This window comes from Fomitopsis serialis, assembly GCF_022376445.1.
Source record: "Fomitopsis serialis strain Sig1Antser10 chromosome Unknown B0H18scaffold_640, whole genome shotgun sequence".
In the NCBI taxonomy this organism is placed as follows: domain Eukaryota; kingdom Fungi; phylum Basidiomycota; class Agaricomycetes; order Polyporales; family Fomitopsidaceae; genus Fomitopsis; species Fomitopsis serialis.
In genome coordinates this window covers 2,174-14,101 of record NW_025955600.1, presented here as the reverse complement: position 1 = coordinate 14,101, position 11,928 = coordinate 2,174, and the positions used below count along the sequence as shown (strand labels likewise).

General features: G+C 55.1%; 1 protein-coding gene across 1 annotated transcript; it reads left to right on the top strand.

Annotated features, from left to right (window-relative positions):
* Positions 1 to 10,318: 10,318 nt before the first annotated feature.
* On the top strand, positions 10,319 to 11,707 carry B0H18DRAFT_1131387 (peroxisomal dehydratase; the record flags this gene model as incomplete). The annotated part of the gene is made up of 9 exons (XM_048035503.1): positions 10,319 to 10,372; positions 10,422 to 10,500; positions 10,553 to 10,558; positions 10,612 to 10,751; positions 10,805 to 10,904; positions 10,957 to 11,027; positions 11,076 to 11,259; positions 11,331 to 11,584; positions 11,651 to 11,707. The coding sequence occupies 9 exons, from the start codon at positions 10,319 to 10,321 to the stop codon at positions 11,705 to 11,707; spliced, it is 945 nt and encodes a 314-aa protein (XP_047884360.1).
* Positions 11,708 to 11,928: the final 221 nt, after the last annotated feature.

The following is an 11,928-nucleotide window of genomic DNA, read 5'->3' as shown; positions in this document are numbered from 1 at the left end:
AGCACGTTCACGAGTTCCTAGGCAAAAGCAATGACAAGAAGAGATATACAATCAATATACAATTATACTGGCGTCTACAGTTACATTTCGTCATTCTATTGATACATCGCATGACTGGCAAAAGGTAACGTTAGACGAACAGTGGCTCTGCAATGGGTATGCCCGATACTCACCTGGTATCAAATTGCTCCATGAGATCCAGGACTTGCCTCAAGTGGGCGTAACCGAACTTCTCCTGTCGACCCACGGCAAGCGCGCCGGCGGTCTTCACGACGTTCTTGATCTGGCGCCCGTTGATTTTCTTCTCGCCGAGCTCGCGCAGCTCCTCTGAAGAGAGGCCTCCATTCGGCAAGGCTCCGTTCACCTTGGCCATGAAGGCAACCCATATCTGGCGGCGGGCGGAGGGCGTGAGGTCCTGGTAGCGGAGGGAAACGTGGATACGAGATTGGAAAGCCTCGTCGAACACGCGGACACGGTTGGTCGTCAGGAAGAGGATTCCGCGGAAGTATCTGTATACGGCAGGTCAGCAATGCCGTGATGGTATATACTAAAGGCAATATTCTCACTCTAGTTGTCTCAGGAAGACGGCGACCATGGCATTACGTTCCAGGAATTGGAGAGAACGTTCCTCTAGGAATACATCAGCCTCATCGATGAGGACCACGGCTCCCCAGGCTGCAGAGATCTTAAAGACAGTGGTCAGGTTCGCGTCTACGGCTTCCGCGTTCGTGCCAAGGTCTGCTGCTCCGACGACGTAGAGAGGTTCTGAGGGTAGAGATGGTCAGCAAAGTCCTTCTATCATCACTTTATACGACTTACTGCGAACATCTAAAAGGCAGTAGTACGTCAGCGAGTACGGAACGTGATATCAGGAAGCAATCACTTACGTTCGCTCATGGCCTCCGCAGTAAGACTCTTGCCTACAAGAACAATTGAACTCAAGCATCCCAAAGACTAGTCTGGGGCTGCCTTACCAGTACCAGGGTTGCCGAACAGATTAATGACGAGGCCAAGACCTTTCCCAGAGATGAAGTCATCGAACTTCGTAGTGGACCCAGTATTGTAGGTGTCCACCAGCGTCTTGAGTACCATTTTGTGCTGTGCCGGGATAACCAATTGTTCGAACGCCTCGTCGTTCCACTCGAAAGGCGTGACTTGCTCTACAACAAATTCCACTGTTGTTCCGTGAGAAAAGTATCTTAAAACGTCGAACTGAAAATCACGCACTCCACTGTTTGTCTGCGAGACTGAAACCATACACGATAGGCGTCGTGAGCAAAAGCTCGTCGTCAGTCAGCTCGCGGGCCTCGGAACTTGTCTGGCCCTCTGCAGAGACGCCAGCGCGCCGCGCATGCTTGTCGATCTCCTTCCCATCCAGCGTCTTGGTCACATACGGGAACCTTGGGTAGTTCGGAGCCGTATCCGCGAAGGTCTCTATTACACAGAGGCGCATGGTCAGATCATAAACTCTCCGTACAGCATCAAGGTTGGAATGACGCACTTCGATCGATCATGATTCGAGACCTGACCTGAAGGCAACCTGTCAAAGCCCCTGATCCATCGAAAGAGAGAAGTACTCACGCTATGCTTGACATACGATTTGGTGTGCCATCTGGACGCGATACCGTGATAGAAAAGGTGATGCACGCCTCCTGCGACGTTCGCCCACTTCTTCCCGCGAGCAATCAACCGCGCCTTCAAGCCCTCGACGCCTCCCGGTCCCGCGTAGTACTCGATAGGAAACACGGGCAGCTCCGAAATCTTCTTCGTGCCGGTGAACGTCGGGATGTCCAAGACGACCCCAAGGCCGGAATAACCGAAGCCGGGCGGTGCGTCCCGCCGGCGCACATCACTCGCGTCGGCGATGTCCGCCTCGACATAGTCGACGACGAGCCGCCAGATGTACTGCATGTTCTGCGTGCCGTCCTGCCGACCGACTATCAGTCCCGTGGGGTCGTGCGCGGCGGGCACCGCACCCTGCGGATCGAGCTTCTGGCACAGCTCCGCGTGTGTGAGACGCACTGCGCGTGGCTCGTCCGTGACGGGGCATAGGGTGTAGAGAATCGTCTTGCGCGGCACATAGAGCGCCCAGAGCATGTCGAACGTGATCTCGTCGTGTGCGAGTAGGGATGCGAGCGAGCCGAGCTTCGACGCATGTGTGGTAGTGAGGTAGTCGATAAGGTGGGTCAGGTGAGCGTGTTTGAGGCGAAGAGGCGAGTCTTCCGGTTCAGTTTCAACCTTTGCCGTCAGAGCTTCAAGGTGCGCCTTCAGCTCCGGGAGCCACCCGAGGAGAATCTGAGGGTTGATCTGCCGCGGATGTGGCGTCAGTCAATTGTCACGCAGCGGAGAACAGAAAGACGCACACGAAGCGGCTTCGCAGTCCACGAGATGCCCTGCGTCTGTCCAATGACTTCCTTCCCAACTTCCACCAATTGCGTGCTGTGTATCTCGAGGAAAGTAGTGACGTTATACGTTTTGGCCCCGAGCTGGCCCGTGGGAATGAAGCGCCGAATCACAGTGAACGCATACGCCGCGTACTTCGAGCTGTCCCGCTTGCTCTCGTTGGCAGACTCTGCGGGCGCAGGCTTGATGATGTACTCGTGCTTCATCTGATCAAACACTTCGTGCAGGTGCTTAACCGCGAGCACTGTCCCTGTGGGAGCGTCCGGGACAGGGTCCTCGTCCACCTGCGGCGTCGCGGCGGCAGGATCGAACTCCACCGTTTCTCCCTGGCCTGTGGGCACCGCCACGGGTGGGTAGTTTGGACTACCACCGTCCGCTTGTGCTGCGATTGAGTCATTAACTGAGCAATATGGACACAAAGAGATGTGTCACTCACAAGCGACAAAGAGAGAGCCGGATTGCATATTGTTGAATACTGCACGCGCCTTCATCCGGTTGCGAAGGTTTTGCAGCTGAGCGTCCATAACAAGGGTGTGTGTTGGCGATGGTCGTGCGGTGTGCGTCTTATATACGTGGCTCCGACTATGGGCGGTGCCGCTGAATGACTCCGACCGATGCGCTTTGTGTTGCTTGCCTTGTCAGGGTCAAAGCGCCGCACAATAGGGCTATCGGTTGTTGCCGGTCGTTTAGTAGTGGGGAACCTTTCAGAGTCAGATTGAGGCGTCGAGGGAGACAGATGGGAAGATGGCTAGCGCTCGAATGTCATTGTCAACGCACGCAGGCCGGAAGAAGCAATATGAAAGAGTGCGGTGCCACACAGCCTGATGCAATGGTGATGAAATCGGATGGATGCGTACGAGGGCTCTGCATGCGCTGAACACGTTGTAACACGGCCTCTCCGATACGGGGCAATCGTTGGACGACTCGGGGACGACTCCATTTGCGATACTCACCAGCAAACCTGTACCTCCAATTGAAGATTGCTGTGCTTCGCAACTTGCACGTAGCGAAGAGGTGCGGTTACAGTACCGCAGGGTGATTCGGGATATACAGTCTCCACCGGTGGTGGTCGATCAAAGCAAACGCGTTAAGGCTTGTTGCCTAGCCGCGTGTACATGTCCGCGTCGTTCGGAGCGTCGGGTACCATCATGTGATGCAGCGACCTCGGTTACGGGTAGCGCCCGCGCAACGACGACTGAAGTGGTGAGAGTTGCCATGTTTCTCCAAATACTACTCAGATAAACTTACCGTGCTGATATGGAGACGTGCACGCCTATGTTGTTGTTCCAACCGTATGAGGTACCAGCTGTCGACTCGGCCTTCGGCTGTGAGGGTCCGACCACCCTTGCTCGCTGCTGCAATACGTCGTGGTCTTCGAGCACCATCAGCTTTCATAAACATCTGATCGAAAAGACACGCACCATTACTCAGAGTCATGTTTTGGTTTGTGTGGTTGTTGAGTCCCTTCATTGTCACTAACAACAAAGCCATATGTACACTTCTGACTCGTGAGTATCCTCCTGTTCGTCGTCATAGCATGGCCATTCGCCGTAGCCTCGGGCGAGTCGAATGTGGAGTCGAACGGAATGCGTCGTCAGGCCTACCTTACTGTGTGCTGCCTTCGCCGCGTTGCTTTCCCTTTGCCGTCTTGTCCTTCAGCTCCATACCACTGTACGCGGTTGGTATTGTGGATGTACAGGAATACTTAGTGGCTTCATAGTTTGCTCGGCGCGATCAACAGGTCCTTCATTGATCGCGCCGCTGGTCCTGCATCGCGTGCGAGTCGGGTTCTTGGTTCGTTGAAGGCCGCACACTCCATCAAGAAGTAGTACATCGTCTCTTGTGTCACTCCGCAGTTCGGCCAAATGGAGGCGTCCGCCTTCTGAAATCTGTGCAAGTATAGCTGCAGCAGGATATGTCGGCATGGAGTTTGATAAGACTATTCACCTATTTCTCGGGTAGCCTTTCATCCAGCTTGTTACATCGTTTGGAAGGCATCTCCGGGTCAAAGCGGTCCATCCTCGCTGCTTCCGCCGACTCCCTCTATCCCTCCCCAGAGTAATGTTGAAAATGCATAAATATTGCTTTGGACTCGGACACTGGCAAGCCTTTGTAAAACACTTGCAGCTTTGCTCAAAAACATTCAGATCAAATAGATTCACTGACCCTTCAAAGTTTGAGGTGTGAGCGAGGTGAGTATATGCGCCCTGTTTCAGGTTCACTAGTACTTGCTTACCTATGAACTGAAGTCTCCTCGTTCAAGATTGTTGCTGTTTCGCGATTATTGAGTCACATAGGTGAGTTATATCAGGCCCTATTGCTGTTGGCAGCTTGGAATTGGGACCATATGGTCGCGGCAATGAAGAAAGACGCGAACAACTTTTGTACGCGTCAAGTGGTTCATGCACGTGATCGTGTTCCTACGTGCTCCCGCAGCCGCCAGCGCGGCACTGGTGGCCAGTGGCTGCCCGGTATTACGAACTTGCTTGGCAACGACTTACTGGCAGTGGCCTATGTGCTACGTAGGTACGCTACCATTGACTCCTCGAGCATCATGTCGCATGTACCGCACCACTGGATCGAAACATATTCGCCGGCAATTCGAATGCAGTTTGGAATCTACGCTTCAATCTACTTCAATCTGGGACCTCTCAAAGCCTCGCTCAGTTTCTCATATATCTCGTATGTAATACGAAGTGCAACATCTTCACTAGTCGTCATGACTGGCAAGCACCGTACTGTGTGGAAGTACTACGTAGTGTCCATCCACTTAGACTCGTGATGGATCCTCGGAGGCTTGCCACCTCGCCATAGCATTCAAAGTGCCTACCGCAAGAAACCCACCGCTCCTCGCGCCGAGCTTGGATACGTATTGTAGATCCTTGGTAGATCCAGTAGGTGACGCCGGGTCCTCTGATGCCAATGGGTACGCACAGGCCTGTATCACGCGACGCACCTAGCGCTCATATGCCCCCAGTATGCCCCTCTATCTGCACTCCTGATTGCTCTTCCGATGATGCGGTGACACAGAACCAACTTCCAACATGGAATCGCGGTCAGCTGGGTAGGTGTCAATATACAATTGATGTCGCAGTATGGTACGATACGTAACATGAACGAGCTGCGATGAACGCACTCCGCTCTGGCGAGGCCTTTACTTCCTGCGACCAACATGCCGACCCGAGCAAGCTCGACCGGAAGTGTCGATGGCGAGAAGACGGACGCCCGTGCGATGGGGTATATGGCTTCTTCAGAAGGGAAGGAGGAAATCGAGCAAGCGGGACCGCCGGTCCTTACACCGGAGCAAGAGAAGAAACTGTGGCGCAAAGTCGACTTGCGAATCCTCCCAATATTGACGATCATGTACTTGTGTTCATTCATGGATAGAGGTACGTCAAATGCCTGGACTCTGAGCGAGACGCGCTGAATAAGGCATGGCAGGAAATATTGGTGCGCTGACTGCCATCCACTGCGCCATGTAGTGAACCTACGTTGCTCATCGTAGTTCTCAGGCAATGCCAAGCTACAAGGCCTGACAACACAACTGAATCTGACTGGTCATAAGTACAATATTGCTTTGGTACGTTTCCTTATTGCCTCGCACTACAACCAACGGTGTAACATTGTGATAGACGATGTATTTCATAGTGAGCTCGCCGGTCTGGCATGTATCCCACTGTCAAATACTCAGCGCGTGTCCTCGACAGCCGTATTGCATTTTCGGTGTGCCAGCGAAGTCAGCACTGGTCTCACAGATTTGAAGAAGACTGATTGGTTGGCAGTCTTGTGTTGAAGAAATTCCGCCCTTCGCGGTAGGTTGTCCTTGCGCTCACTCTGACGACGTGCTCAAGGTATCGACACACGTAGGTGGCTTACAGGGATCACCGTAAGTTGTACCCGTGTTGGGCTCGTACAGGAGACTCATGCTTTGCTCCGCAGATCGTATGGGGGATAATCATGCAAGTGCTGCATATGCCCCGATCAACGCAGCTGTAGCGACGACTAACCATACCCTACAGGACGCTGATGGGAATAGTGAAATCGCAAGTATCCTAATTGTATTCCTGTTCAGGTTGAGCGCTTCTCAATACCCTCTCCTGTACAATAGGTATCCACAGCTAGTGGGCGTCCGCATCCTTCTTGGCATTTCCGAAGCAGGACTGTTCCCCGGGGTGATGTACTAGTGCGTCTTCACCATAGTTGTTTGCAGCAGTTCACGACACTGACTTCTCTTCGCTCGTGCTGCCTGGTCTAGTATGACACTCTGGTATCCGCGATATATGCTTCAATACCGGATCGCAATCTTCGAGGGGGGTGCCACACTAGCAGGTAGGCTCTCCTGAATCTCATTCGAGCCAAGGAGGGAAGATAACTTTGCCCAGGCGCGTTCTCCGGGTTGTTTGCCTACGGCATCTCTTTCATGTCCGGGACTGCAGGCTTGCTCGGATGGTCGTGGATCTTCGTCAGTCACGATGTCTTGCTTGCTTCACTCTGCTATTCATTCATGCGATGTAGATTCTGGAGGGGATCTTGACTGTCATCGTCGGCCTTGCAGCTTGCTTCAGTAGGTCGCTTCCCTGTCTGAGGTGCCGCCATTTGCTCACACACACCAGTCCTGGTCGACTTCCCTGACACCGCGAAGTTTCTGACCGAAGACGAGCGGGCATTTCTGATGTGGAGAAAGAGTAAGCTCACGATCAAGAAGTCGAAGCATCGCGCTTGCTCACTACGTACCCAGAGTTTGACAACTCGTCAGTTGGAGAGGAAGAACGGTTTGAGATACGGCATCTGAAAGCGGCCGTACTAGATTGGCAGGTGCGGATGCTTGCATGAGCGACATCGGTGAGCTCGCTAATAATCTGCCATCACAGATCTGGATGCAAATCGTGGTATACTTCGGGATTGTCGTTCCTTGTGAGTTGCTCAAGCACATCGCAGCCGGCCGAATCTAACATCCATATCGGGTACAGTGTATGGCATATCCCTATTTCTTCCGTGAGTCGCCAAATCATGGCTTCGTCCGTGAACCCAAATTAATGACCCCCACAGATCCATCATCAACAGGTATACTTGCTCAGCTGAAGGGGTGCCCCAGTGACGAACCTCACCTATTTTTCCCTAGCTTCGGGTACAACACCGCCATCAGCGAGCTACTCACTGTCCCGCCCTACGTCTGTGGAGGTACGCCTTGTATCTGTAGCCTCCACACCGCTACTAAACCCTATCCAGTGATCACACTCATCGTATTCGCGGTATCATCCGACATGCTGCAGATGCGCTCGCCGTTCATCCTCGCTGGGCTCATGATGTGTCTCATCGGCTACGCGATCAATATCTCTGATGCTCCGGTCGGCGTGAAATATTTCGGGACGTTCTTCTGCGTCTCTGGGGCGTACGCCGCGCTTCCGGGCATCGTCGCATGGTGAGAACCAGTCTTATTACTGCGTTAATGTAGACATCTCACAACGAGGTGTGGACTAGGCTCGGTAACAATCTTGCAGGGCAGTACAAGCGTGCAGCCGGTATGGGTATCCAGATCGGCATTGGCAACTTTGCAGGAGCGATAGCCAGCAACATATACCTCTCGCAGGATGCGCCGAGGTATATTCTTGGACGTGCGTATCCCCTACTCACCTAGCATCACGCTCACCGATATGCTCTCCAGACGCAATCGAATTGATGTTCGTGGGCATCGGCCTGGTGTTCCTGCCATTGACCGTTCTGGCGTACAAGTGGGTTAACAGACGGAGAGACATCGAGCAGCGCCAGTTGGAGGAAAGGGGAGTAAAATACAGTGCCGAGGAGCTGAGAAGGATGGGAGACCGTGCCCCCGACTTCAGGTATACTCTGTAGGTTCTAGTATTACACGAGGAATCGCGAACAGGCACATTGGCGTGTGGATCCGGATGGTCCATGTTATCGTACAGTCATTTCTTGCAATTGAACACCATGACGCAGTCTTCGTAAGTCCTCATTCCTAGTTTTCACAGTCCCTTGCCAGCCACGTTCTCCGCCCATTGCAGCATAGCCCGCCTGCTCTTCTTCATACAATCCGCGGGACTTTCTGGCGCACCGATCCCCGCCCTCTGCGCCATCCCCGTCAGGGCAGCACCCAACCGCTTCTCGCAAGCCCGCATTGTGTTGCCTCCGGAGCGGTGCTCCGCCCTGTACCGCAGGACGATCGCGACCAAGTCATCGTCGTAGTTCGACAGAGTGGTCCGCACTTTGACTCCGGCGGCGGCGATGCTGTCCTTGTCTGTAGGCGTCGTGGATTTGGCGACGCTTCGCGGAGGGGAGCCGTCAGCGGACGCCTGCCAGGAGACGTCGAACATGCCGCCGTCCTTCTGTAGGTTGAACAGGGCGGACCCCACCGCGAAAGCGATCCTGGCAAGCCCGGGGACAGGCCTCCACGATGGCGGGCGATGCACGCGCAACAAACGCTGAGCACCCTGAAGTCAGCCAGAAGTCATCGTCTAGAATGCTAGACGCACACTCATCAACGAAACGAGACTCCCGCAATCGACGAGCCAGGCATGGAACAGCTCGGCCTCCAGGAGCTGTGCGCCCTCGTCCTGCATCCGCTGTACGAACAACGCGTGCTGCTCTGCGAGCATCTGCTTCGTGAGCGCATACACCCGCGCCACTCCCGCGTCGCCCTTCGCGAACTCCTTGAGCTTCGTCACCGAGTCCTGAGCCACGTCGTCCTCAGTCGAGAAACAGCTGCGCAACAGCGTAGCGAATTCGGCATGGTTCATGGCCGGCCTCGGGGTAGCCTTCGGGGCTTAGGCGGGCGCGCAGCCTGAGGCGGCGGCATAGGGAGCACGCTGGGATCAGCAGGCTGGGCGTCCATCGCTGTCGGTCCTGGTGCTGCCTGCGAGTTCGATCCTGAAGAGACCGGAATATCCTCAGCGGGTGTCTGGATAGTAGATGCAGACTGAGAAACAGTTGCGGCATGTGTCGTAACTGCTGGTGCGTTTGACGTGTCCTGAGCCTGAGACGTCGCACTAGTAGTAGCCTGCTGCGCGGCTTCGCTAGCCTTGACTGCAGGCGCATCTGGAGTTTTGTTTGGTAATTTGTTGGATTTAGTGGGTTGCGTTACAGGCGCAGCGGGTGGCTCAGGTGCTCTGGTGGTTCCCACCGAGTGCGGCTGAGCCTGATTGGTCGGCTCTGGCGCTGGTTTCGCAAACTGAGGGGGAGGCATCTTCATCTTCCGCGCAAGCTTTGTCACTGTGCGCGCGAAGAATTCTGCCGACGTTCTCGCTATCAGCGATGCCCCGGGGCCTGGTACCACTTCGCGAGACTTACCGTGTGGAGAAGGGGGGATTGTCGCGCCAGCAGGCCATATGCGGCCATCTGCAGCAGGCTCTTGCGGCGGGGGCCCCGCAGAAGTGTCCCCAGCGGAGTTACTCGATTGTACAAGGAAGTCTTTCAGACTACGGTGGCCGTGGAGGCTAAGCCCGCGCGCCTCACGCTCTTCCTTCCAAGGCGCGGGTATATGCTGCAGTAGCTCCTGCGAGTCTTCACCACCGACTCCAGGATTCATACCGTCCTCCGGTCCCGCTGAGTACCGATCGCGCTCGCCAACATCTGAGGGCACGATCGAGGTAGATGAACCTGCTACGAGGTTGTCGCAGTCAATTTCCATAGCATATACCTCATGTATGCGCCGTTTGCGCGCGAGGGATGTAGCGGAGGACATGGTGGTCGGGAAGAAAGACGCCGTACGCGCGATCGAGTGGCGCCACCGACGCGTCGCGTCGTGTGACGATACTTGGCGGCTCAGCAGGATCAATCATGTGAACTGGTCCGGTATGAATCCGTCCATCCTCCCCCCGATGCCCGAGACGAATTCCACGGGCCATATAAACACGCGTGAACAGCTTCCCATCCCCGCACACTTCACCAGCCATCCACGATGTCGGGCGTCGATCTAGCCAAAGCCGTCGGGTACCAGGAAGAGGACAAACCCGTGCGTACGACCTGAAGGAAACGCCGCCTGACCTGACATGTTTGCGCAGGTTGCCTGGAATCAGAGGGACTTGCTGGTCTACGCAGTTGGTATTGGTGCGAAGAAGGATGACCTTTCTTTGGTGAACGGTGCGCATTGACTGTCTCGTGCGAACTCAGCGTAACTCAACTGCCACCATAGAACTCGGTAAGGTGTTTCTGGACCTGTTACGTTAAGGATAGCAACTGAGACCATGCAAGACAAGGCATGGGCACCATTTCCGACATACCCCGTCGTCCTTGGCTTCAAGGGCACGAGTCAGGACGTCGTCGACTTCCGGCAGCTCATGGGGGGCGGGAAGTCAACGCCAGGCCTTCCGAAGTTGAACCCTGATCGTGTCGTACGTTCCAATTCTGCGCCGACGTGGCGATGCTCATGTGCAACTCCTACCAGGTGCATGCTTCACAAAGCATTGAAATCCTCAAGCCACTCCCGGCGGTCAGCGGGTCCGGATGGAAGTTGAAGAGACGCGTCACAGGCGTCACGGAGAACAGTAAGCATGGGTATTGTGCTGCCAGTACTCTTCAGCACTAACGATGTCGCAGAAACTGGCCTGCTCGTCGAGGGCGAGACCGTACTTGTCGACGCACAAGGAACACCCTACGCGAAGCTCTACGTGCGTACTCATCTTCTCCCCGCCACACTTACTCCTGACCTCCCGTAGTCTGCCGCGTTCAACCTCGGCGCACGGCCGACAGGCGCAAACTTCTCCAAGCGCATCGCAGGCCCTCCGCAAGCAAAGCCCGTCCCGAAGGACAGGAAGCCCGACTGGGTCATTCGGGACGAAACTAAGCCCGAGCAGGCCATACTCTATCGGCTCAGCGGCGACTATAACATGCTGCACATCGGTACGTACCTCCCACTCGACCTGCCCTTCCACAAAGCCCCAACTCCTAGCTGAATTGATGGCTCCGCGCAGACCCGAGTATTGGCCAGGCATCCGGCTTCGGCGGGGTGATCCTGCACGGCCTGGCGACGTACGGCTTTGCTGCGCGCGCGCTCGTGAGTGCGATCGGCGGGAACGACCCCAAGTCGCTGCGTTTCTTCGCGCTGCGCTTCACCGCGCCCGTCAAGCCGGGCGATGCGCTCGAGACGGCGGTCTGGGAGGTGGGTCCTGGCCCCGATGGGACGACGGAGGTGACGTTCGTCACGAAGAATGTGACCACTGGGAAGGTGAGTGTGATATTGGCGTCGAGGGCGGGCTTGGTAACTGATGGCTCGTTTTGTCTCATCTGCTAGGTTTGCCTCGGTGCTGGGGTGGCGTACATCAATAAGTTGGAGAAGGGGAAGTTGTGATCATTGGTCAATTTATTCGCTGTATCTAGTATTGAAGTTTCCACATGGTGTGTTTTGACTCACTGCTGCGTAAGAAACGATCATAGGAAACTCGATACGTAGTACGCGACCCTGCAGCAGTAGCAGACAACATCGCTTCAGCCAATAAGGAACGTCCGTAGCATGTGATCGATGGTCACACCCTGCGTCCAGGACGCGTGACGGCGCGTTACCTCGACGCG